This window comes from Trachinotus anak, unplaced genomic scaffold (assembly GCF_046630095.1).
Source record: "Trachinotus anak isolate AG129_WGS33_773 ecotype Australia unplaced genomic scaffold, CSIRO_AGI_Tana_v1 ptg000007l, whole genome shotgun sequence".
NCBI classification, from domain to species: domain Eukaryota; kingdom Metazoa; phylum Chordata; class Actinopteri; order Carangiformes; family Carangidae; genus Trachinotus; species Trachinotus anak.
In genome coordinates this window covers 9,486,521-9,512,046 of record NW_027273858.1, presented here as the reverse complement: position 1 = coordinate 9,512,046, position 25,526 = coordinate 9,486,521, and the positions used below count along the sequence as shown (strand labels likewise).

At 40.9% G+C, this 25,526-nt stretch overlaps 1 protein-coding gene across 3 annotated transcripts; it reads left to right on the top strand.

Moving 5' to 3' along the window:
- The first annotated feature begins 51 nt into the window (after positions 1 to 51).
- insyn2ab (inhibitory synaptic factor 2Ab) lies at positions 52 to 25,511 on the top strand. Of its 3 annotated transcripts, XR_011691373.1 has the most exons (6): positions 52 to 598; positions 798 to 960; positions 9,054 to 10,224; positions 14,118 to 14,189; positions 22,203 to 22,638; positions 23,787 to 25,511. XR_011691373.1 is itself a non-coding variant. In XM_071480350.1 (5 exons), the coding sequence occupies exons 3-5, from the start codon at positions 9,059 to 9,061 to the stop codon at positions 22,384 to 22,386; spliced, it is 1,422 nt and encodes a 473-aa protein (XP_071336451.1). In that variant the 5' UTR covers positions 52 to 598; positions 798 to 960; positions 9,054 to 9,058; the 3' UTR covers positions 22,387 to 25,511. The 3 variants fall into 3 exon arrangements, 2 of the variants coding, with proteins under 2 accessions (XP_071336451.1, XP_071336452.1); XM_071480350.1 differs by having other exon boundaries at positions 22,203 to 25,511; XM_071480351.1 differs by lacking the exons at positions 52 to 598; positions 798 to 960 and having other exon boundaries at positions 8,976 to 10,224; positions 22,203 to 25,511.
- Positions 25,512 to 25,526: the final 15 nt, after the last annotated feature.

Here is a 25,526-nt window from a genome sequence, read left to right as displayed (position 1 = left end):
CACCCTCGCGTCATTTCATTTTCTCTCTCGTCTCAGATTCTCACTAACACTGCTGCCCTGCTGGCTCTTCGCCTCCTCTGTTGCCCCCCTTTGTGCAGCTACAGAGACACTTCTCTTTTGCTTTGCTGGATTCAGTCCCCTGCACCTCCTCTTATAAACAACGTGTAGAGGTATGAAAGTATTGGGGGGGCAGGAGACATCCAATTAAAAGCACAATGCATTATTATTTCACAGCTCCCCCTCTCTGCTGTCTCCCGAAGCCCTTCAGATTATATAACAGCTCAGTGTCAACGGAGCCAGCCTGTGGAGGACAAGTTGAGGGGGTCTTCGCCGATGATGCAGCTCACTGACTCTGGACTTTCCCCAGCAGCTTGCGTACTACCCCTCACTCCTCCTCCCCTTTCCTCCTCCTCCTCCTCCTCCTCCTCTTTCCTCCCTTTGCCATATCCACCCACCCATCCACCCACCAGCCCACCTTCTCCCTCCCTCTCTTACACACACATACACACATACACTCAATCACGAATGCACAGGGATTGCAGCAGCAGCAGCACCGCGAGATGGAGATCTCCGCTGCGTGTGTGAGTGCCTGTTCCCGGTGAGTGCAGGGACAAGAGCGAATGAGTGTCAGTGATGCTTGAATAAGGTGTATAAGGGAGAAGAGGGGGAGAGAGTAGAAGGCAGGAGGGGGATATCAGTGAGGACCCGATCTGGTTTTGAGGCAATGTCTGTCTGCTTTTTTCCCTCTTTCATCCTGATAACCTGAATCTTTGCTGGATGTGCCACAACTACTCCAGCTGTCACTGCACCGGCTGCCTCTCTCTTGGTCCTCCCGCAGCCTGTGAGAGCTGCTCCAGGGGTCGGACAGTACGCTGGCACCCACTGAATACATGGATGAACACCGGCTCCACAGGGGATCTGTGCTTTCTTGTCCTTTGCACCTCTGATCTGTTTCTCAAGGTAAGAGTTATACTCCCTTTTTTTGGAGTTGGAGATGCACACATATTCACAGGTAATGCAAAAAAGAGTCGGGGGGGGTGTTGTTCTGGTCTGCCTTTTAAAATCTTAATTGAATCAAAGTGGATATCTGAAGCATCCATGAATTGTGATGAAATATTGTTAAAGTGTTTGGTTAGTGTTGAACGCATGTGTATGCTCTCTGCATGCATTAGATATGGATAAATGAGGGAGGGGGCATTTCTGCATCCAAGCAGTGGAAGGTTTAATGACTAATCAGATGAACACGTCAAAGGTTTTTCCTTCAGAACCGAAAATTAAGATGAATGGTGATCGACTTTGATTAAATACACTTATCATAATGTGTGTCTTTGCTGCCTGTGACAGACATGCAGTTTATCTGATGAGGCAGGGGCTGATTATCGGGATTGCTGTACTTGTGAATTGTCTGGGCTTGATAGTGAAGAATATTGATGAGCACTCACTAATAGACTATTGCACATTGTACTGTAACAGACCGTCAGAATGATGAACATTTATAGGAAAACACCTATCGTATTAAGTGGCACAGACTACATGACATTCATACGCAATGAGTGATGTTGCTCCTCAAGGCTAAATTTGATGAAAGATGGATTGAGACTTATCATGACTAATGACATTTGTGATCTGGGAAGCACCAGGGTACTGCATCACATACAGAACTGCACTTAAATTTGCTCTCAGTCGTTGCCTCTCCCCCTCTGTCTCTGTCTCTCTTACCCTCTATTTCCTACACGTCATTCCTTGACTACCTAAATTTACAGGAAACACCGACAGGGTACAGCTTTAAGGTGCCAAACACACGGTGGCTCGTCTATCTCAGTATTTTTTTCACTTCGTAACTCGTCCTCTAAATTACACCCAACTTAATCATCATTTCAGGGTGATGCACTATAGATATAAGCTATAAAGTTCTAAAGGTAGACAGTCTGTAGTTTTATTTTACACAAAAAGAGAAGCAAACTGGCAGGAAAGCATGTGATCAAAAGAAAAAAGAACCCCACCATGCCTTTCTGCATGTCCAAACTTACTCTTCCCGAGGATCCATTTCACAGCCAGTGCTCTCATCCAGGAGATACAGGGATGGGAGCTTTTTAAAACCTCCTGCTATCCCCCTATAACAGAAAGTGCTGCTCAGTGATAAATCTTTTAAGCCAATGTCATAAAGCAAACTTTCACAGGTGTAGCCTGCAGCTCGGATAGATACAGATAGCTCCGGACGACAGCTGGAATAAGAAGATGTATGTGTGTGTGTGTGAGTGAGTGTTTTTGTATGTGCGTGACAGTGGAGCTCTTAAAAAGTGGCTGGGATTGTTTTCAAAAACTGAACAAAAGACAATATAAAACTCTTGGAGAAAAAGGGGTTACACTGTTGCTGGAAGAAGAGGTTGATGGTGCATTGAGAAAAAGATTACAGCAACACGGTGTGCATAGGGGCAGAAACCTAGAATATAATAGACACATACACAGTACTTTGCTGTAGGGACGAACACGACTACACACACACACACACACACACACAGCCTTATGGACTGGACAGAGGCACAGGTACAGTATGGTGCAGTGATATCTCGTCCTTTACATTGTGCTTATGAAGCCATAGTTGGTGCAATGTCACACTGTAATTTATGCAAATAGTGAGAAAATATTCCTCATGCAAAATGGATACATTGCACAATAACAATGCGTTCAGTAGAACACATGGGGGACGATGAGCATAGCATCAGCCTGTGTTCTAATGAAGGGTGAAGCATTTACCTTGCAAGACACACAGCACATCTCACCAAATTGATGAGCTGCAGCACTGAAGAACATCTCATGTTCATAATGCACTCAGTTTGCAATGCTGGTGCAGTGGCATTTACTATGTTTGAGGAGTGGGAGGCCACTATAATATCATTACTTAACCATTAATGAGAGTGGCTAGACAGCATTACACTATGTAAATATCCCTTGGATACACTTCAGTAATTATTGTGTTGATGTGGTCTGACAAGGATGTAAGGCGATCTAAGCAAAGCCATCTCTTTCTCTCCACTTTGAGATGGGGCATAAATCATGAGTCAGCAGTGTTGTGGACCTGTTATGGCATGGCAAATGGATCCAGCCTTGTATTAACATTCTTTACAAACAGCCACGTTTCTGCAACATTGTGGTCAAAATAAATCAATCATGATACTATAGCCAAAGGTGTTTTTTTTTTTTTTTTTTTTCTTTTCTCTCGTACATGCAGCATTTCAGCGTGAAGAACTGAAGGGCAATTGGAACAGACAACGTGGTCTGCCAGGGTACATAAGGAGATTTCAGAGGATTACTTTTGCAATTTTAGAGTCAATGCATTATTCATAATCCTTTGGATAGCTGAGGCCAAATCAGGGAAGGACCTCAGGTCATTAGCAGAGATATAGCTTGCTTTGAGAAGAGGAGGAGGAGGGCTTGGAGGAGGAGAAGAAAGAAGACGACAAGGCAAAAGGAGACTCTCGTTCAGCTATCTGAATATATCCATGTGTCACATCAGCCTCTCCCTCTCTCAGTCTATCTTTCGTCTCATTCTCACTCTCCGTGCATCAGACCTCCAACAATAATAAGTCACTGAAGAGCTTTTCTTCCCTTTGTGTGAATTACCATTTAGCTGCTTTACATGCCTTACATGACTGCATAAGAAATTGTATACGCTTAGAGGAGACTTCCTGCAGATGTGATTACCTTTTCAGTGGTGTGAGATTGGTATTTCTGAGTGTGAAATAGTATGATCCCATGTGAATCAGCCTCAAACAAATTCTTTTTATCCGTGGAACCGCTTCTGACAAACAACTTACACTAAAATCAAAGTGCATACTAAGCTATGTTTCAGAACAAATACCACCCCCAATAAAATTCAGCTGCACCAAATTCCAAAACAACTGTGTGTAAATTCATGACACAGCAGACCATATTGTTCACGTATAATGAGATTGAGCTTGCTGCTTGTTTTTTATTTTTTTTATTATTTTTTTCTTCCTTTTCTCATCTGGCGCTGAATGCGCCGTAGTGACTAAAGTGACACTAGAAGCTGTTGGCATGCAGTTCTTTTTCCCAGCTTTAATAGGAAGCAAGCTGAAACATAGATGCCTCTAAATATATTAATATTTCATCAACAGTATGAGCTGACAGTTGGGTTACTGTGGACCGTCTGCAAGGTGAAACACATGGCAGGAGTCCCAAGGAATTCAACCTCATGCTTTTTATTATTAGTCCTTGTCTGCTGTTGTGCATATGTATGCATGTGTGCATATGTATGCATGTGTGTGTGTGTGTGTGTGTGTGTGTGTGTGTGTGTGTGTGTGTGTGTGTGTGTTCTTATGCACAGACTCCTAAAGGTGCTGGCAAAGGTCTCTCTTTGAAAAGGTGCACACATTAAGACTCTGTTTACATCTGGTATTAAAACGCAATCTGTACCCAGACACCTTAACCCGATAAGGAATGCTAATGCAAGGTGTAAATGCATTGTGATTACATCTGCCTGATCACTTCTGGAGGTGGTCTGGCTCACATTATGTTCAGATCTTCAGGTAGGTGTAACGCAATCTTTCATTTGCCACCAACTCAAATTACTCACATGTAGGTTTTTCTCTGGAGGACAGAGATCTCAATGAGGATGACGAGAACACATAGCAAATACCAAGTGTAAACGCAAACTCAAAATGGGGATCTGGTAAAGATTGCATTTTAATACCAGATGTAAACAGGGCGAAAGACTTAACACTTTCTCTCTCTGTCCCTCACTCTCATATTCACAAGAAACACAAGAGGGTGCACACACACACACACACACACACACACACACACACACACACACTCAAATATACAACCATGTGTACATATAAGTGCCCATATGGACATGTGTACACCCACACAAAGAATGATGCAGTCATTTGCAACAAAGACAGTTTGCCATCATTAAAATATTCATATATATATTCTTTTTTACATTACACTGGGTTACTCATTCTTTTGTGGGTACTTTTTACACATTACCCATAATGTCAGTGGAGCACCACCTGCACTGCAGATGTAGATCAACTGCAGATCAGAACTTAATCTAATCTACACATGCTTTTCCTGACAGCTCTGAACTGACAGTAAGGAAATGTCACATCAGTATAAATTTCCCCACCAAAACAATCACATTGACTGATTTACAATGTCACAGAATGATGAAACGCGATTTCATTCAGAGAAGCTGCCACACCATGAATAGCTTGCTTTTGTGTGGTAATAAAAGATTCATTGGAGTTTATTTATCATGTGGTGTCTTGTCATATGAAAATGATTAACCAGCTCTTTCTGATGTTTCCTTTCAACCATATCAGACATCATTTCATTTCCTTGTACTGCTTTTTTATTTTTCATGCACTAGCTATGAAAATGTGTTTCATCATGGATGAGACAGAAAATGCAATGTTTCTTATTTGATCATATGGACCTTAATTCAAAGTTCAGCGTGGCACGCAAAAACAAGCCGCACTTTGTTGCCTTAAGTATTTTTAGCTCGGCCTGTGATCAAAGCAGATTTATCAAATCAAGCAATGCCATTGGATATGTGTAAAAATGAAGACTTAATGATGGTTAATGATTGGCACATCATTAGTATGATAGTGGTTGAATCGGATACATCTTATACATGAAGCACATCAAAGCTATCTCATCATAAAGCTTAATTTAAAAAGAATTTAAAATTTTATTGAGGTTCTATATTTGATGTCAATAGTTCTGTAAATGACCGTCAGTGCCACTATATGTTGCGCTACACCACCAGCATCAGACCAAAACAAATGTGGCCTCACATCGTCACCCCCCCCTGCTGCTGCCGCCGCCGCCGCCGCCGCCAAGTCAGCCAGCGGTAGCAACATTTACTGAACACATTCAATATGTATAAAATATATATTTAAAATAATAGCAAGTTAGCTAACATGCTATCATGCCCATCATGCCCTGACATTATGTAGCCATCAAGGTACTAAAGCCAATGCTAAAGTAAGAAAAGCCAGTTCTGAGTCAAGCTGGAGCTCTTTAGCTAGTAGTAATGTTCTCCATCTTGATAAAACCAGACCAGTTTGGTTGGACCGGGAAAGAAATTCAGCCTTGGACTTTTCTGCTGGGGCCGGTTGCACAAATGACTGATTCTGATGGAGCCAGTAAAGACATTGTATGGAGCCTGCAAAAACTTTGAAAACTTTTAGGATGTTTTGATGGTCCACCAGCAGACCTGGATTTAAGCCAATAGTTCCCATGGTCAGTCTGGTCTTATCTCTTTCTTTGTCAGAGGCCTTTTTAGATGAAAAAGTGGTTTCTGCAGTGGAGAAAATTCTGGCAGGTGCTTTCACCTGAAGCGCCAACTCGCCTGTGGGAGGTGCCGGTGTCTTTATAAAAGTAGAGCAGCCAATGGTTTAACAGGAGGGACCCACGCGCTCTTACATGCACAGGCACATGTTCTAATATGCACATGCTGCCAGATCAGCTACCAAGACCTGAACAGAGATGCTCAGACATACAGGCATAGTGGGGATATTACTTCGTTCTCTACTGAGGACGCCATTACTCCACAATATCATTACTTAGGAAATACTTTTTTGCTGCTATTTTATTATTTAAAATCTTGTTTACAGAAAACCTTTAAGCAATCATGGTTTAAGTGCTTTGAAACATTTATTTCTATCATTACACTTATGTACAAGCCAATAATTTCTTAACCATATGCTGAAACAGTTGTAAGAAAATATGCGTAACACTTTTTGGAGACTTTAACACTCCTACTCTAAAGTGACAACTGGTTGAGCAGCAAATCTCTGTATGCACTGTTTATTTCTCTTAGCTGTTTGCTGCTCTTTTAATACAAAGCTGTAACAAACAGTAACTTGTAAACATTTCAGGTTTGTGGTCAGTTCAGTCAGCAGACTCACTTGAATAGATTTATGATATAGTCTGTACAGTCTCTGCTTGATGTCTACACTCTCAGCTCGTCAGTCCACTCAGCACAGCAGAGACCTGGGAGTGATGATAATAGATTTCCCTCTAGAGAGTCTAGATACATGTGGAGAAGCTCAACATCAGCTTTTATGTAGAGTCTAGTATGTGTGGGCAGCTGCTGTGAGGTCATTTCCTCTACTAAGGACCTCAGAGCACAAAGGGAATTTATTATTTAGTCAACACCTTGGGCCAAGAACCAACCACCCCACAGCCATTCAATAACAAAACACCTCAACCATTGTGGGGAAAATAGTGAGCACCATACAAAAATATATCTTATGAAATGTTATAGCATTGCTAGGGAGATGACCACAAGTGTGTGGATATTCGCTAAGCCTAAGGTTGGCAATGAGTGCAGCTGAGTGTATCAGTGCAGAGCGGAGAATAGGAGCTCAGCAGTTTAGATGTAATTATGATATGAAGAACAGTGAAGCGAGCTGTCACATAAACCCATTTGTTTGAGTTGGAATGTTTCCCTGACATATGGCTGAATATGATTTGTGTGGACGAAATGTAAATGCGATTCTCCTATGTGACAAAAGCGAGTTTCCCATGAAGCCAAGTGAATGTCATGTTTAAATAACTAAAGCTGATGTAAACTATTACTCTCTAAGGGAGACCAAGGTTTGTAATGATCCAAAAGGAAACCTCAGAAATGAGCCACAAAACCAGGGAAGCCCAAAACACTTATAATACTGAAACATCAGTATTATTCTTTCTCCACTGCAGAAATCAATAACCTAAATGTATCACAAAGCATTTGTAAAACAGAAGCCAAACGAAAAATAATGTTGAAATCGAAAATGAAGAATAGTTGGTTTAGTTCACAAGAGCAACAAAACAAGCAGCAGCACTGTAGTTTTGTGTTATTCTCAACCAATCATCTCCTTAACAAAGCAAGGACATGAACTCACATAATACATGTTACCACAACAAGTAAATACTTAGCATAACAAGATAAAGCAGTGATATGGCATCTGGACAGTGATAACACACCCAAGTTAGCGTGTGTTTAAGACTGATAACTGACAGAAGTAAGAGTCACTGAACTCAGTTTCTAAATGGTGGCAGTGTCAGCGGCAGCAAGCAGCACAGCACAAATAAAATTATTATTCCAGAGAGGTGTCCTGAAGCAAATGATCCAACTTTTGACAGGTGAGCTGCAAGAGTTACCACTATCCTAAGTCCTAACAGGACAAAAAAGTGGGTAAGGTATAGAGTTGCTAAGTGGGAGGAGCTATTTTGGGCACCCCTGGTTCTGGAGGTAAGGAAGTCTCATTCAATTACTCCTTGGTCGATGTTAGGTGAGTCAGTCACAGCGCTTCCACAGCTTGGACAGACATTTCTGTGAAACTGTCTGTGTCTGTGTACATAAAACAGAAGGTGAGAAGTTCATTATTAAAGGTGCATTTCTTCACTAATTCATCACTTTTTCTCAGGTTAAATTAATTCAGCTTCCAAATCTGGGTAAGTTTTGAAATAACTCTGCAACTATGGTACCATGTTTTGTTCTCATTAGCATCGACTAAGCATTTTGAATTTGTCACAACTCTGACTCATGCTTCCTCTCTAAAGCAGCTGTGGCCAAGGCTCTTGGGTATTGCAGTATTTAGAGCTGTCTGCCATGCCAAAAAAGTGTCAGTAATTAAAAGTGGTCACCATAACATAAACCTATAGGATACATCATCTGGGAGACTTGAAAATAAAAAACCTCTAAAACATCTCAATCAGTAATCTGTGCGACAAGATACAAGAGTGTTCACATACATAGTTGAAGAATTCAACTTGATTATTTTTATCTTTGTTGTGTAGGAGTGTTTGAGGTTTTACTTTGGCACATTTCACCACTTGTATTGATAAATACTGTGCTTTAGATTTTCGTTCTTGGATTTGGATTTTGGATCACAGATCGTGCCTTTAACAGAAGCTTATGATGTTCTGCCAGAATGTAAAGTTATGGTCCCGAAAGGAGAAAAGAATCAGGTCCTCATAACAGAGTAACACACAAACGCTGATTTTTTTTTTCCCTCTTTTACCTTTTTCAGGAAATATGGTGAGCAAAGAGGACACCAAATGCGTTGTTCTCTCAAATTCAGATGAATCAGATTCAGAGACAGGTCCATCACACAGTCTTGATACGCAGTCTGGACCAGAATCAGGCAAGCACCAAGTGAAGAAAAGAAACAAGGCCTTACAAGTGCGTTTTAAGGATATCTGTGAAGCTCAGAATGAGCATCGGGGAAGACGCTCCAGATCCATTTCCTGTAAAGTGACACACAGAAAATACATGACCATGCCTGCTAGACGCTCTATTCCAAATGTGACAAAGAGTACTGGTGTCCAGACCTCGCCGGACCTCACTAAGCGATACAAGACTTTCCCTTTTGAGAGGAAAAAAGGACATACATTTAAACATACTGCTTTGGTGGAAGATTACAGGGGACAAAACAATGGGTTTTTGAGTGATATTAAGGCAGGAGGAGAGGACGGACAACCTATCGGGGAGTCCGCTAAGTACAAGGGTAAGATTGTGGGGCAGACAAAAGCATTGCTTCACCACACTGATGACAGCAGCGATACAGAGGATTTGCTTTCCAGTGCCAACTGTGTGGATGGACCCTCGTGCCCAGACTCCTCACATTTCTCGGAAGAGTGCCACCCAGGCAGCCCTCCTCCCAAAAGTGAACAAGAGTACCAGGTTTGTGGGACAAGGACCAAACACAAAGGATTACCCAAAGAAGACATGGATGCTGGCACTTCGTCAAAGCGCCAGCTGGCTAACTCAGAGTTTTCGCGGGACAAGTCAAAGGGCACGGGCCCTGTTGCGTGGAACTCTTTGACGCAGGTGGAGTCTTTGGGAAGCCCCTCTGTGAGCTGTAAACGGAAAAAGGGCACACAGCTAAATGAACAGCAGTCACAGACACTTCCCCATAGTGCCAAATGTTCTGTACAGTCACAAGGGCAGTGTCGGACAAGGCATGTATCAGCCTCCTCCAAACTCCAGCAAACAGTTGGGGGGGACGAGGGCTTTCCTCCAGGAGACACAGGAGCCCCGGGACTGGGGAGCAGCCAGCAGATAATACCCTTATCTGGAGACAAGGATATCAAAGCACAGCTGCAGGCCATGGAGAGCCTCATCTGCTCGAGCCAGGAGACCATCAAGGTTCTACTTGGAGTTATTCAGGAGCTAGAGAAAGGTGAAGCACAGAGAGAGGGGTGAGTAGAGTAAGCTTTACAGTGCAGACCTTTACAGTATACATGCAGCCAAACATACATTAAACACTGTACACGTATGCCCATTTCAGTGTGCTGTCAGGAAAAGGCTATGATAAAGGGTAATTCTGATTTGTTACTACTTGAGTCCTATTTTCATAGCTTTGGCCATTGTGTCTATTGGTCATTATAACATTGTATCCGACAAAGTAATTGCTAAGATTTGGGAACACAGCAACATCAGTGCAACAGAGTTCAACAGGGCAAGAAATACACTACAAGCAGACAGCTGAACTGAATGTAAATGGTTTAACCAGATTATTCTAACTGCTTTATTTTGAGTGAAATCCAAAAGAGAGAGAACCAGTAATGTTGGTAATACTCCCTTGCATCACAGATGAACTGTGTACACAATACAGAGAGTATAGTGGGTCAAATTTGAGTCTGTAAACTGACTTTGATGGATGCTTAAAATGGGCTGTGCCTGGTAATAATTTTGCCTGGTTTCTCTTTCAAATAACCCAGAGGTGCGTCTCAGTCCTGTATGATTGTCTCACTGCTGGTGTTTCTTTCCTTATCAGATTTCTTTTTAGCGATATGACTGTGTTCCCAGATTTCAGCAATTAACTTGGCCATGACCATGTTATTATGAACAATTGCTATTGTGGCCTAAGCCACAAAAAGAAAAAACATCGTGTGAGAGACAAAGACCAATCTTGAACAAGACTCATCCATGAATATCCACATCAAATATGCTGCCAATCTGCCAAGTAAATGTTGAGATGTTTCACTGAGTATGTGAAACCCTTTACCTGCTAGCGGGACTAAAGAAAGGTCATAGGTTCACCAAGCCTAGCATGGCTAAAAAATTGGATTAGTGGTATGATATGATAATCAACCATCAAGGTCTAACGGGGCATTTCAAACACAGTACAATACATGGGAGTACTGTGTGTGTAATTTATTGCAAGAGCAAGTGTGCCTCCAGTAATTCTTTATATGTCATATTTCATTAGCAACATACCTTTTAAAGGAGAAAATGTATTAACATGCTTCATAAAGTCCTCAAGCCATGTCTACAGCCAGACCCTTACAGGAGTGCAATGGTAAGGATCAATGTACTCCATCTCTAAAACCCATGGCAACACACAGCAAATTGTATTTAAGCTTTATCCACATCCAGTGGAGAACAAGGCACCCCAGTGTGGCTCTGTGGAACTTGGTTTTAAAGGCCCAATTAGTGAAGCCTCATAACACTTTGCCTTTCATCTCCACAAAACTGCCTCTACTATAGTGCCTTCACTGTGTTGTGTTCCATCAACGTTATTAGAGAGGTGCAGTTACAGGATGCAAAGCCTGCCTTCCATAGTACCTTCCTAAATACTCCTCCTTTTTCTACACGGCTGGACAGTCAGATAGCCTTCTTCAAAGCTATAGTATGAGATGCACCAAAAAGCAACTCAAAACCTCCCTGTTCTCACTGGGAATAAATACACGATGTCCACTGATTTTTATGGCACTGCTGTTTGCATGCCTGCAGTGATAAATGAAGGTAATCTATGGATCCAGCAGGGGTAAATGCACAGTGTTTATATGATTCACATGTGTTATCTCCACTTTGCTGTTTATATTGGAAATAACATTATTGCAAAATATCAAACTTCTTCATTTTGGGGGATTGTACTTGCTTTCTCTTGCATGTCCCATGAGTAAACAAACATGAAAAATATTCCCTGCAGAAGTACAGCAGGAACCACAAACAACACATTTGCTTGTCATTTGTTTCACATCTCTTAAGGTTTTCCCAAACTTAAACAAAGGTGGGTCAGTGACACTTGATAATACTTGATGTTTGGCACTGATGAGTCACATACCAATAGTTAACTCAAACATTAAATATTTTTTTACTCAATGACAGCATGATTGAATGTATCTGAAAACCCTGACACGTTTTTGTGTGTATTATAAACTGGAGTAAACTGTAATGATGATATACAGAATATTAGTCTTTTGTGTAAACCTTATATTTCATTGTAACAACAGTCCATAGCTTTATTTAATTATTTTTCTATGTGTGATGCATATCAATGCAGAGTTATGCTGTATTGATAAATTTGCCATAACACTGTTCTACATACACAGCCACTGTGAATACAGATATGAAGGTTCCGTACCCCTGCTGGTCGTGGCACTGCAGTAAATGTGGTTCACAAAATAATGTTTCCAGACCTCTGCGGTGTCTGTATACTGCATACAAAATGTGTAGAGCATTGGACGGCACACAGCATTTAATCCTTATATAAAGACTAGAATGACATGTGAGACAATGTGACCTGACCTCACTGTAGCTTTTGTTCACACGTTATCAATCCAACACAAAATACTATGCAGCTCTCAGGGAGGCAGAGCAGCAGGCACGTAGGCAGGGGGTATGGGCAGAGAAACTGAAATGACGAGGGCAGGACATATCCCAGGACAGCTGACGTGGGCAAACAACACAGCAGTGAATCTGTGCCAACAAACAGTCAGCTTAGAGAATGACTTTCAAAGGTGCAGTTATTTTTTCCCACAAGAGGAATCTATGAAATCATTCTCTGTGGCATTCTGGCTTTAATACAGTGCCACTACAGTATATTGGGTCATGAACATTTTACTCTGAATGGGAAAAAGAAGTGGGTGTTTTTTTTTTGGTTTTTTTTTTTGGTTTTTTTGTGCTGAGCTCACACAGTGATTATAAATTTAGGTTAATGCACTATGATTATTCGAGGGAAGCTCTTTAAATTACAAGGATGTACATGAAAAGCCAGGCAGCAGCACAGCACTAGTGTAGACCTTGTCTGTGCAGTGAGTTACTGTCCTTGCTCACAGCTGTTCAAAGAGACTTCATTTGGAGAACGGGACAGGATGGATGAACTTGTTGACTTTGAGCTCCCATCAGCATTTTCGATCCACACAGAGGCTGCTCTGTCTCCCCTCAGTGAGGTCACCTCTCATGTCATGGCGAACAGTCGAGGTTCAACCCCTCCACATGTCATCCATCAGGGTGAAGGGCTACCGCGACAGCAAGCAATTACATGTGCAGCTCTAACACGGCCCCCTCCCCTCCCCTCGTCCCCCATACCACTGCAGCCTGCCATGACATGCGGTGACATATAGGTCTAATAACAACATGCACACCTGTGTGTTTATGTAAACTGAAACAGGGAAATATAAATGAAGAACTGGTGATATTAAAGACAGTGACTGTTAGACCAACAAAAGCCGCTGTATATTTGATGTGTCCTCTTTGACATGTTCATACATAAGCTTCTGTCATGCCCCAGAGAAATGGATTACAGTTGGTCCTGGGAAGGTCCATCTACATAAAAACTCTTATACGGTGCAGACAACAGTTCCCTGAAGAAATGTAGATATGCGACAAAAAGAGGAGATATAATTTGTCTTAATGACTGTTTTTTTTTTTCTTATGTCTGTTGCAAATTGAGTTGGATGATAAATAAAAAAATAAAAATAAAAAAAAACATGTACAGTATTGGCCAGAAGATATAAAGATATTGATTTTTCATTACACATGATTCATGCAGCATTTTGTTGCTACTTACATCATATTGCCTATAGAATAGAGACAAAGAACACATTTTAAAACTATGTCATGGCAAAGCAAGGTAATCCTATTATGTAAAATCAGCAAGTCTACATACTTGATTAACCAAATCTGAGAGAACTGCAGGATCAAAACCCCTGCTGCATTTTCAACTGTTAGGAATAAACAACACCGGGTGAAAAAAAACAAGCTGAACAAATCCGTCTGATAGCTGATGCCCACAGGTGTTGAAATATGACGCTCAAGCCTGTCACAGGAGATCACATATATCTTTTCATCTCTCTTTTCACAGGCTCTCGTACCGAACAGGACAAGACACAGCAAATTGTGACACTTGTCGAAACAGCGCGTGCATCATTTACAGGTGGGCCCACTTTACTGCCAGTGTCTCATTAATGCTGTTTCCTGTGTGATAAAAGGCTTCAGTGTGAAAGAGATGCTTACAGGAGGTGTTTAGTACACTGATGCTTTTCTATACATTTACATTTACAGTGATCTGACTACGGCAAGATAGCTGAAAAACTAAAAATGTAGAATCTAAAAGAAAGGTTTTGTGTGGCACAGTAAATGAATACCAAAAGAGAACAATCATAAAATAAACATCAGGGATATAGAAAGAATAACTCAGTAATTGGCAGTACTATTACTGGCAGTACTGTACATATTGCCTGTTGCACCAATACAATTTGCAAGGGTTTCTGGGGAATGCGTGGCCTCACTGTGATGGAATTGGTAATCACAGAATATATGGCGACTGAATTTTATAACAGCCACCGTGAACATGTCAAATACTTAGAATCAAAGGCTGGGTTAAGCATTGCAACATTTGTCAGTTTTTAAAGACACTGTATTCCTGTCACAGTACACAACAGGTTTGAGAGGTGTAAGGGTTCTGGCATGCTCTGAGATTAAAAATGGCTCAGAAGCAGGTGGGAAATCCACTCAAGCTGTAACCTTTTGTCATTTGTCACTTCGAACCAAAAGCCTCCACTGCTGAACCCTCGTGTTACCTTGTTCTCTAAAACAGGAAACAGACAGCTCTTTGGAAAACACTCTCAAGCTCAGAAATGCATTCAAGTACAATGAACCCTCTCAGTTGTTTCCACGTGGACCTCAGTGAAAGAACCTTAAAAAACACATAGTCACAAATTAAAGATGTAAGTAATCTGTCTCCTTTCTGGATATGGAATACTTATATGGAACTTCTGCTTTATGCTTCACTTTTTACAGCAATAAAATAGAGAATGTTTGTTTTGGGTTTTTTTTTTACAAGCTAGAGAATGAGGGGTTTTTTTGTACTGCAGAGAAAAGGAGTACTGTCCTGTTGTTGACAAGATGCCTCCACCCTCTTTTCCCTTGATGAGTGCACTGTGAGTAACTGACCCAGATTGTGGTCTAAGACCATAGAGGAACTTGAGAGCAAGACTTTCATTTCATATCAGAGACAGAGAGATGAGAAATCGTTGAGCCACTTTTGGCAAGTGGCAAGTGTCATCTTCACCAATTTTCACATATTCAGAAGCTCCTCCTTGGCACAAACGAAATCCCCAAGTGGTCCAGGCCTGTTGTACGAGTCTGCCTTCCTTCACATGAGCACCAAAAAAAACCCAAAAATTAGACTTCGAGTTTAAACATGTTGCCAAAATTGATTAAAACAAACAATAAAATAAAATAAAACCTGATTTGATATAAAAAGGGAAATAAAATTCTTACCCTTCAGCAGCTGCGGCTAATAAACTCCTTCATTACACCTGACAGTAAAACATCACATATAATTAAGTGTATTCTCTCCTCCATCTCCATGACTGCCACGTCTCCTTGACCGCTAAGTCGGGGCTTGCTTTCCTCTAGCAAGATGTTCTCTGGCATCTAAATTCACCTCAGACTATTCCTTAACTCTGTCAGTGTAGCTGAGGAGACATGACAAACACACCTGTATTAGTATTTTCCAATTTATTTTATTACTGACGAGGCAAATTTTGCTGTTTTTTGTTTCTAACAGCAGGTCTTAAAGCTCCTTGATTATGCTAATGTTCAAATGATGAACGTGCACCTATTCATTAGCAGGTGGTTCTCATCAAGTTAAAACTTGGCACAGCCGTAAGAGCAAGCCTCAGGGGGAAAAAAGTAAGACACGTTTAGAATAAGAATAGAAAAATGTTCTTACATAAGGCCCACTGGCATAATATGACAACACACCTCACATTGGAGATTTTGATGACACATCCCCTGATCTGGGTTGCACACTAATCAAGTCCTGCTGGACATGAACACCACAGCTGATCCAGACATGCCTAAGAAGCAAGACTAAAGACTATTTCATGTTTTAGTCCCGGTGCATCAAAAAAAGGAGCTGTGGTGTGATGTTGGTCTAGGTAGAATCAAAAATAGAAACAAAAGGCTTTCTTCCATCGATATCTCTCTGAAAACACAACAGGATAACAGAGACAGAGTACTGCAGAGCGACAGCCACTCTCACTCCCCAAACCATTGCAAAACAGAGAGCAGCTTTGGATTGTGGTCAATAAAACTGGGAAACAGATTCAAGCCTCTTCAGAATGAGCTGGAGTTAGAGAGAGAGAGAGAATCAGATTTGACCACCATTGATTACCACTCCTCAGTCAAGATTGAAAAACTGGTTCAAAACTCCTTGGTAAGGCAAAACTAGAGTTTAGCAACACCAAATCATTGGACCTGAGTCTAATTCTGCAGCCAGACACATGGGCAGGTGTCAGCAGCAATAGTCTTGCTCTGATAATACCCTTACATCCTGCTGCTCATCCAACAGCCAAAGATGTTGAAGTAAACAAGGCCAAAAATCTCTGGAGTCAACAATAACATCAAAATATATTTGGAGAATTTGGAAGATTATATATTTTTACCTGGTACTCTTGGCACAGCTCTAGAATCATTAGGTCAACAGGACACTACTTTGTTTCCCTTGGGGCATGCAAGAGTAAATATTTCTTGTGGTGCACCCCAAGGTTCGTTCATGGGCCCCTGTCTTTTCTGTCAGTGCATGCTGTTATTATAGGCCCAATCAGCAACATGGTATCAGTTTTCCATTACTATGCAGATGACATGCTGCTCTATATCTCACCCAACAATCTATGTCCTATAGCATTTCAGAAATTAGTGATTGAGTGGTGCACAGTTTTCTTCAGCTCAATAACAGAGACAAAACATAGATTTTGGTTTCCACACATGGAAAAATGTTTGCCTTATGTTATCTCAAGACTACATCTAAAGTGTCCTTTTATCACTTAAACAACATTGCCAAGGTCACCTTTTCTCGTATGGTAAAACTGTAAAAAACACATTTATACACTTTTATAGATTACTATAACGCACTGGTCACAGGCCTTTGTAAGACTCATGGAATGATTTAAGTTGTACTGTAGACAAAGTAGCGAATATGCCCTCCAGGTATATCCTCCAGGTAGACAAGTCATTTCCATAGTAACCAAAGTCAACTGGTCAATGAACTCAATAATCCCTTCCTGAAAACTGCTACAGTGCATCACAGGTACTAACACTGAATGGTAAATAATCCAGGATCCCCTGACTTTATGGAGCTTAACCCACAGCAGACCTATAATGACCAACACTCATAGTTTGGTAGTTTCTAGTGTCAGAAATTAAATTATAATTGTTGCAGTAGATGATTATAATCTTTGTAATTTCTTCATAATCATAATGAATCATGCAGGGATCACAAATAATTAATGTGAGAAAGAATACAGGGTGAGATTTAATCAAGATGTGACTGTAACAAAAAAGTGTTTTCTCATTTGTCTCTTTTTTATGTACAGTACTATAGATCTCCTGCGTTATAGCCAGAATGCTGCAGTGTGTGTGTGTGTGTGTGTGTGTGTGTGTGTGTGTGTGTGTGTGTGTGTGTGTGTGTGTGTGTGTCTGTGTAGATTTGTGTCCCCATTGATCCAAAAGGCCTTCTCATTGATTTGTCTTCGCAGGTTTAGCCATTACTGTAAGTATGTGTGGCTTTCAATACATGGGTTTAAGCGGAGAGGCTACGTGAGGATATTTAGAACCATGTAAATAAATGGCCATATGAGCCTGCGAATGTATTTTCTGTGTCATGTACTTTTGACTTGACCTATGGGTGAATTACATCCTGCTGCAGATAAATGGAGTGAGGGAGTACGTTTGGGTTTTATTGAACTGAGAGGCAAACATTATAGATGTAAGAGTAATACAATTTGGAAGACTGACAAAGCCCACTGTGCAGAGAAGTAAGTCCTAAAGCACATAGCCGAGTTTCTCCTTTTTTGTTGTTTCCCTGATTTTATCTTGATAAGACAAAGTGTGCCAACTCTGTATGTAGCTGAAACAACTCGGCTTAATTAACAAACTCTGAACAAATTCTGATGGCAAAAGAAGTGCCGTCAGTCTATTGTCATTAAACCAAAGCATGTGGTGTGGTAATAAAATCACAATGAAGATGCACTCTGCAGAGTTCTAATAAAGTGGAAGATTATCATTTCATCTGTGCTCTGCATCATTTAGCTGTTGTTGATTTCAGTTCATCCAAACAGTCATTGAACAGAGCAGAGCAATAGTTGGCAAACAGGGTGGTAATCCATCACAGTCCCATATATCTCTGCCAAAGCAATTGTCATAAATATCTTAAATTCTGCAAATAGTGCTGTTTAGTATTCTTCAGTAAAACCCACCAGTTCAAACCCTCCAAGACTGAAAAAATAAAAGCATCTATTTATTGTTTATCTCTGCTCATCATATCAGATGTACTGCAGAAAAGTACTTCTTCACTCACACTGCTGTATGACATCATCACCAGCATCGCTGTTATTATAAAAGTCTATTATCCAGTGAGCTGGAAACTTAAACTGCTGATAGGGCAAAAGTAATCACCTTGCTGTACAAGCCACTCTGTGTGACACATCAATGAGGAGGACTGAGTACACATGGACCAAAGCCAAGTTGGGACCAAAAGACCAATTACCCCTCAAAGTTAGACAGAAACTGCTTGTTGCAACTGTAACCAAGATTAGCTGCTGCTGAGACGTAGCCCTTAATTTCAGAGCAGACCGGTATCTCCTATATCCGATAAATTCAGGACTGTAGCAGTTGCGGAGCTCAGGTAGTCAATCTATGGGTCTTATCCAGACTTAAGCTTTCCTCTTACAGTCTCCACAGCATACTGCAGCATCTCATACATCACTGCAACAAATAGGGCATCCATATGGCAAGTAGAAAAGAGGGAGAGGGAGGCAGAATGTATGGACAATAAATCAGGGCAAGAACTGTAATGATACTGTCCATTACATCAGGGGGAAAAAAGGGATCCCTGAAAGGGTCGCTTCATTCATTTACCCATTAACTACCTGTAGTGGTATCTAGCAATTCAGATAGTATTGGGTTTAAATGTCCACATTTTTGGGCAGGAATTATTTATGAAAAGGCACATTGCTGTTTAAGTGCATTCACTCTCATTACGTTGAAGTGGAGGCAGAATTCTTAGAGACAAATAAAACTAGAAAAAATAAGAGATATCTAGATGAGGGTGACAAAGATGAGATGATTTCCACCTCCTGCTCTTCACATTTCCTTGCAATACTTATCTACATGTGTAGTTCAAGCAAGATTTACAAGAGCATCAGTTGCAAATTATATGCATCCTACCACTGAGTCAGCCTAGAGGACTGCAGGAAGCCCAGTCTGAAACACATGCTTGGATCAAAGCATTAGAGGCTGTTATTGCTATCATGCTGTGTTGAATAAGAACCAGCATTTAAATCAAAGTATATAATGTAGTGTTTCCAATTTGGGACTAACAATGACTTTGAAAAACAGTTATGTTCAGAGAAAGGCAACTGCAATGCAATATGATGAGATGCAAGGAGCTAATTAGCATTGGTGTCCCACGCTGAGATGGCAGGGTTGTGGTTGTTTTGGTGAACAATTGTCAAGATTGCCTATTCTGTTTTGTTCTCATTAATGAGATTGGGATTTGCTGTGTGTGTCTGTGAAGCAGAAAGCCATGTAATAGACGACGGCAACGGCCATTATATCTGATAGACATGACAGGGAAAGAATTTCTGCATCTGATTTACATAACCTGTGGGAAGTTTATGCTTCAACTGTTGCCTGTCAGTGGAGGAAATAACTGTCACTCTGCAGTGGTTTAATCTACTATGCCCTGTCATGTAGTTCTGAAGATGCTACACTATACTGGGCCTGAACCACTCATCTTGTCAAGTGGTGACTTTGAACTGTGAATGGCCGAAGGGGAAATCACGGGAGGAGAAATGACTCTACACTGAAAGGTGCCAGCAGCAAAAAGAATAGAGACTAGTAGTGAGCAGGTAGACATTGCTCAATGAATAGACTATGCTGTTCTAAATAGGCATCTCACAGTGGCAAAATCCCTCCCAGGAGCAACAGTCACTGAATGGTGCTCAGCACACCACGAAGACAGACAAACAAACGGCTCACCACTGATCACAGCAACAGCTACTCACACTGCATAGCTAAAGAGATGATTAATCTGCTTTGCTGAATGCCCTAGAAAAGCCTCCCTGTCTCCAGCCGCTTCAATCTGTTTGTGTTCAGAGATGATCTTAGATGTAGGGCTTTTGTTTGCTGAAGCACCTGCTCCCCAGTGCCACCCGCATCGTACAGTGCTGCCTCTGGCTTCCCACCGAGGCGTTTGTCCACAGCGTACAGTAATTGCAGTGATCTGCCAAGTGATTAATTGCTTAATAATTGCTGAGGCTATTCTGTGTTACATTGTGCTGCCGAGATCCTGCTCTGCTTTCTGTCAAGTCAACATTATTTAAACAGCACTTGCAGAGGACACAATGATTTTAACTTAAAACAAAAGATACAAACAGAGATAAAAGCAGGGGGAAATGAAGTGAAGGATAACATGAATAAGAGATGTTGCAAAACAGGTGCATCGCATACTGCAGGAAACAGCAGTTCTGCTGAGATAAAGGCTTCAGTCTATACTCAAAATTTTCACTGTCAGGTATTCGGCATTCAAAAGACCTGCAAGTGTTAGCTTTCATTTGAAGTGGAAATAAGAAAAAAAAATGCTCATGAGAAAATGAAGAACGAGCACAGCAGTGTACAACAAGAGGATTTCCCCTGAGGGCTTTAACAGAGCACTGTTCTTAACTGACACTTATCTTCAGGGTGAGGACAGTTCCCAGGATTCATTATGTCACTTTGAGTACAGCGTATCCGTCAGCGAACTAATTACACTGCCCATCAAAGTGGTTACCCTATCAGGCCAAGCTTTGTGCTTTAACGTCTATTCATCTGTCTGCAGACAAGGAGGGAACTATATGTTTGACCTTGACGTGTCAGATGTCATCTCTTTTGGCAGCTTCAGTTCTCCTTCCTACCTTTAATCCTCTAGACTTTGAATGACAGGAATGAGCTTTGTAAATCATGGTATTCACTGTGCTTTTGAAATGCAGTTTGTTAACTAATATTGGCGATAAAAAAAAAAAAAAAGTGAAAAAAATAAAAAAATAAAAAATATGCCCCAAACCAAAAAGCAACACAATATTTCATTATCAGGCAAGGTTTGTTAAGGAGTGTCATTTTGGCAGCCACATAGCAGATGATTCATGCTCCTTTATTTCTTCAATGATGCTTCCAAAATTTATTGCATGCCCCAGGAATAAATACATTAACAGAGCACTACAAATCAATAGCAATAAAATGAAAGGAGATGGTGTATAATAGTGCATTTATCCCATGCTTGAATACAGGCAGTTAATCAAGGTCTGCTTGGCCTCTCAATGGTTTCATTTGGATGGGATTAAGCCCCACATATCTCGCAGGCCTGAGAGATTTAATCGGAGAGAGAGTTCAACTACGGTGCTGGAACAAAATCAGACGATGACCAGCCTAGGATTACACTGGCGGATGTGGAAGTCTGATGTCAGGAGCAACCCACATTCTGGCTCTTTTTTTAAACACAAATATAATCTATGCAGGAAAAGCCCTTTTACTGCATACATAAAAAAATACTGAGATGATGCAAAGGAACTCTATTACTCAGGGGAGTTATTGAAATATGGATATGTGCCGCAAGAAATATGTGCTGCCAGGGTGTCTGTCAGTGCATTTGAACTGTTTGCCTCCCTCCCAGCCTCCATCTGGACATCAGTGGATTACTAAAATAAAAAATAAGTCAGAAACTGAGTCATAAATGTTATAGCCACACAAATCACGAGCTTTAAAACCCTTATGATTAATGTACCCGACTTTACTGTTGGTAAAGAAATCTGAAATCTACAATTAGACCGTTTTATTCCATGTGCAATACAGAATTGAAAAATCAAAATATTCTAAAATTCTACCTTTTATGCTTGTGTTACAGTGTCGAGCTGGACTTCAAACTCCAGGAGGACAAGCTACAGCCCCTGATGAAGAGACTCTGCCCCCTTGACAGCCAACAATGCCCTGCTCTGCCTTACTCCAATGAAGTGTTCACATCCACCCCGAAACGCAAGTCCAAGACAGAGTCGAAAAAGCATGCTCGCTGGAAACTCTGGTTCCTCTGAATAAAACATGAAGGCTTTGGAAACTGCCTTTTTATTGGCCACATTAATACCCCTGTTATTCTCAAAATGGATGAAGGAATATTCAGAGGGAGTAATCAACCCATGGCAATGGATAACGACAGAAACCAGTTCATTTGAGTTGAGACTGCACATCAAGTCAGCTGGGGGACAGCAGAGACAAAAAACATTTTAAATTCTGTCAAACCTTTTTCTGGCGTGTGCTGGAGAGGTCAACACACCTGCAAAATCTAGGTGAGCTTTGGGATACATTTTGTACATGTAGGCTATTCTTTTTGGCTGGACCCGTCACGGTCCGCGCCTACTTCCCTGAATGTCTGTGAGTGGGTGAGTGAGTGAGTGAGTGAGTGAGTGAGTGAGTTGCACCATTGGTCAGCTGAGTGCTGGATGTTGCTCTTTCAAAGTGGTGTGGCGAACGTTTTCTATTACGTCATCAGGGGGTGTTTACAGCGGATCCACATCAGTTTAATGTTCTGACCGCTTTAACTTTTTTCACCTAGCAACAAATCTAGCAACTTTTTGGATAAACCTTAGCTACTTTCCATAGAAGAGAGTCACCAGTACTGCCCAGAAAGCAAGAGGCACACCTCTCTCTGCATCTTCTCTGTTCAGTGGGAGCAACAGCTTATTACCCAGATGGAGGCTGTGTACTTTGTGAGAGACAAAATGAAAAAAAGAAAGATAATTCTGTCGCTTCTAACTTTCTCTCTGAGTTATCATTTTACAAGTAAATATGGCCAAAATCACAGCACAGCCATTGTCTTGAACACATGTGTTTGGTGAATTTGTTAGACAATGTCGCGGTTATGAAAATGCATTTTAGCAGCAGCAGAGCAGCAGCTTGGAAATGGCTTGGAAGTGACTGCTGGTTAATATGTTGTCTTAATGGGCCACGTTTCAGTCACTATTTCAAACATGTTCTGTTGTCTGGCAACAGAAACAAACAAAATGTGAACAGCTTTATTGGAAATTCCACTGTACTCAAATAGTGTATATGTGAGCACAGAGAGTAGAAGAAAAGCAAACAGATAAAGGGCTGAAACTGATTGACGCCAGGCTGAATGCAAATGCATCGAAATTACGTTATGAATATACTAATTAGCATATTACATCATCTTGCTACATTTCGCGACTTTTCCAGAAGGCTTTAGCTACTTTCCATTAAAAGTAGTTGTTTACATCAGTTCCGCAACTGTTTTCATCCACATCTTCAATTTCTCACATTGATCATACGCGGTCCAGCCATATACTAGGTTTTGATGTTGATAGCAGTTTAAAGATGGATGTTATTTATATACTGGGTAAATGCACCTATCACTTTATGTTTCTGTCTTTATATTGTATCCTCCAATGCAATGCACTTTTGGTCTTTCTCCCCTTAGAGCATATTGCTTGGCAACAAGAGGAGGCGCCATGTGGAGGGCCTTTAATGAGTGAAGCTATAATCTTTGAATGGACATCAGCCCCACCTCCGGCAAAGCACAAACATTTGACTATTGAGAGGAACATACGTAAAAGACTGAAATACAGTACAGTACATGGCAGTATGTCAGTGCTGTTCTCATAACCCGGTCTGTTCTCTCCTCTTCCTCCTTATCTGTTAACAACCTGCTCAGTTTGTCTGTCCGAGTGAACGTCCGCCTGCCTTTGTTGGTAACCCCTGTCTCCTCCCTCTCTTTGTAACTCTGTCCCTTTATCTCCCTCTGTCCTTTCTTTCTCTCAATTTAGCCCACTGTGCTAAACTCTCTCGTCCATTTCTGTTGGCTACACTGACAGATAATGTTCTGAATCTATATTTTAGAATATCTATCCTTTATAGCAAAGATGCAGATGAAATTTTAAAACATATTCGTTTGGGCTCCTCCTCTTGAAGCAGGTACAATTGTTGAAAATGCAGAACAAGTGTTCTAGGTTAGGTCAGATTTTTTAACAACATATATAAAGTTTTGACTACTTCTAAGGCAAAGTATTTTCTATGATAACTTTTTTGTTTTTAGTTTGTTTTTTGTTTTGTCTTTTTTATTATTTCCAACAAAAAGTAAAGGCTATTTTAACATTTCTCTTTGAGTCCATTAAGAGTTTGCCTTGCCTCTCAATCGCTTATTGTGTCACTCAAAGCTCTGATGTGTCTAGAGTCTAGATCCTGTTCTGTTTTTAAATAATTTGTTTCATGTCCAGTTAGCAAGTACTTGAAGTGTTGTTTTGTAATATTGATTTATCTTTCCATTTAACTGCAAGTTCCATCTTGTAAAATTGAACTTATTTTTTTTCCCAGCAGAACAGTTACACAACACCTGTCTACCAACCCACACAAACAACTGTGCACTGAATTTGCAAGAGTAGAAGGGCTATACACGGTACTAAAGGAGTATGGTAGCAATCTTACAGCAGAGAAGACTTGTAGCCACCAGCTTTGGTTAAGTATAAAACAAACAAAACACTAATGATGTAGCAATGACACTGAACTTGCACGCTGTTACAAATCAAGTATTTACTGAATTCTTAAAGTCATTTTATAACTACAGCTCTCATTTTATGTAGATTATGGTACTGTTATATGTCCAAGAAATGTCAGGAAGACACATACTGGCCTCCCATTGTTAGATTACGCAGTAGATTACATAATTCAGGTCACCTATTTCCATGCAAAGATCTGTACCTTGAAGAAAGTGCAATTTAGTGATTATGTGCAATATTATGCATTTTTCTACTGTTTCTACATCACAATTAAAACATTTTCAACTGAAGGTGATTCAGTGTTCTCCTATGTCTACTGAGTGCAAGAGGCAACGTGGCAGCAGAGAGCTACACCAATGCTGGGTGTAGTTGCATCCAGAGCTGCATTCATCAGTTGTCAAATAGTCCACATTTGGCATCATTTGCGCTTTAGTGAAGCAGAGATACCATAACCAGGGCTCAGCGGCACTGTGGTTGAGCTCCTTCCTCTCTCTTCTAATGTGATTAGTCCTCAATAGCAAGAAGAGACACAACCTTCCAGTCAAGACAGGGAGGGGAGTGGGGGTTGCAGTCGATCAAACTGAGTGACCTGATCCCACATCTATCCCTCTCCCTTGGTCGCCCCCACTGTGTTTGTCTCTTCCATTCTCCTCAGCTGATTCTCT

Bases quoted from the DNA above. Each gene is read 5' to 3' on its own strand.
- insyn2ab (XM_071480350.1), top strand. From the start codon at position 9,059: ATGGTGAGCAAAGAGGACACCAAATGCGTTGTTCTCTCAAATTCAGAT. The intron at 10,225-14,117 runs GTGAGTAGAGTA...CTCTTTTCACAG, and splicing joins GGTGAAGCACAGAGAGAGGG to GCTCTCGTACCGAACAGGAC. The intron at 14,190-22,202 runs GTGGGCCCACTT...CTTGTGTTACAG, and splicing joins AGCGCGTGCATCATTTACAG to TGTCGAGCTGGACTTCAAAC.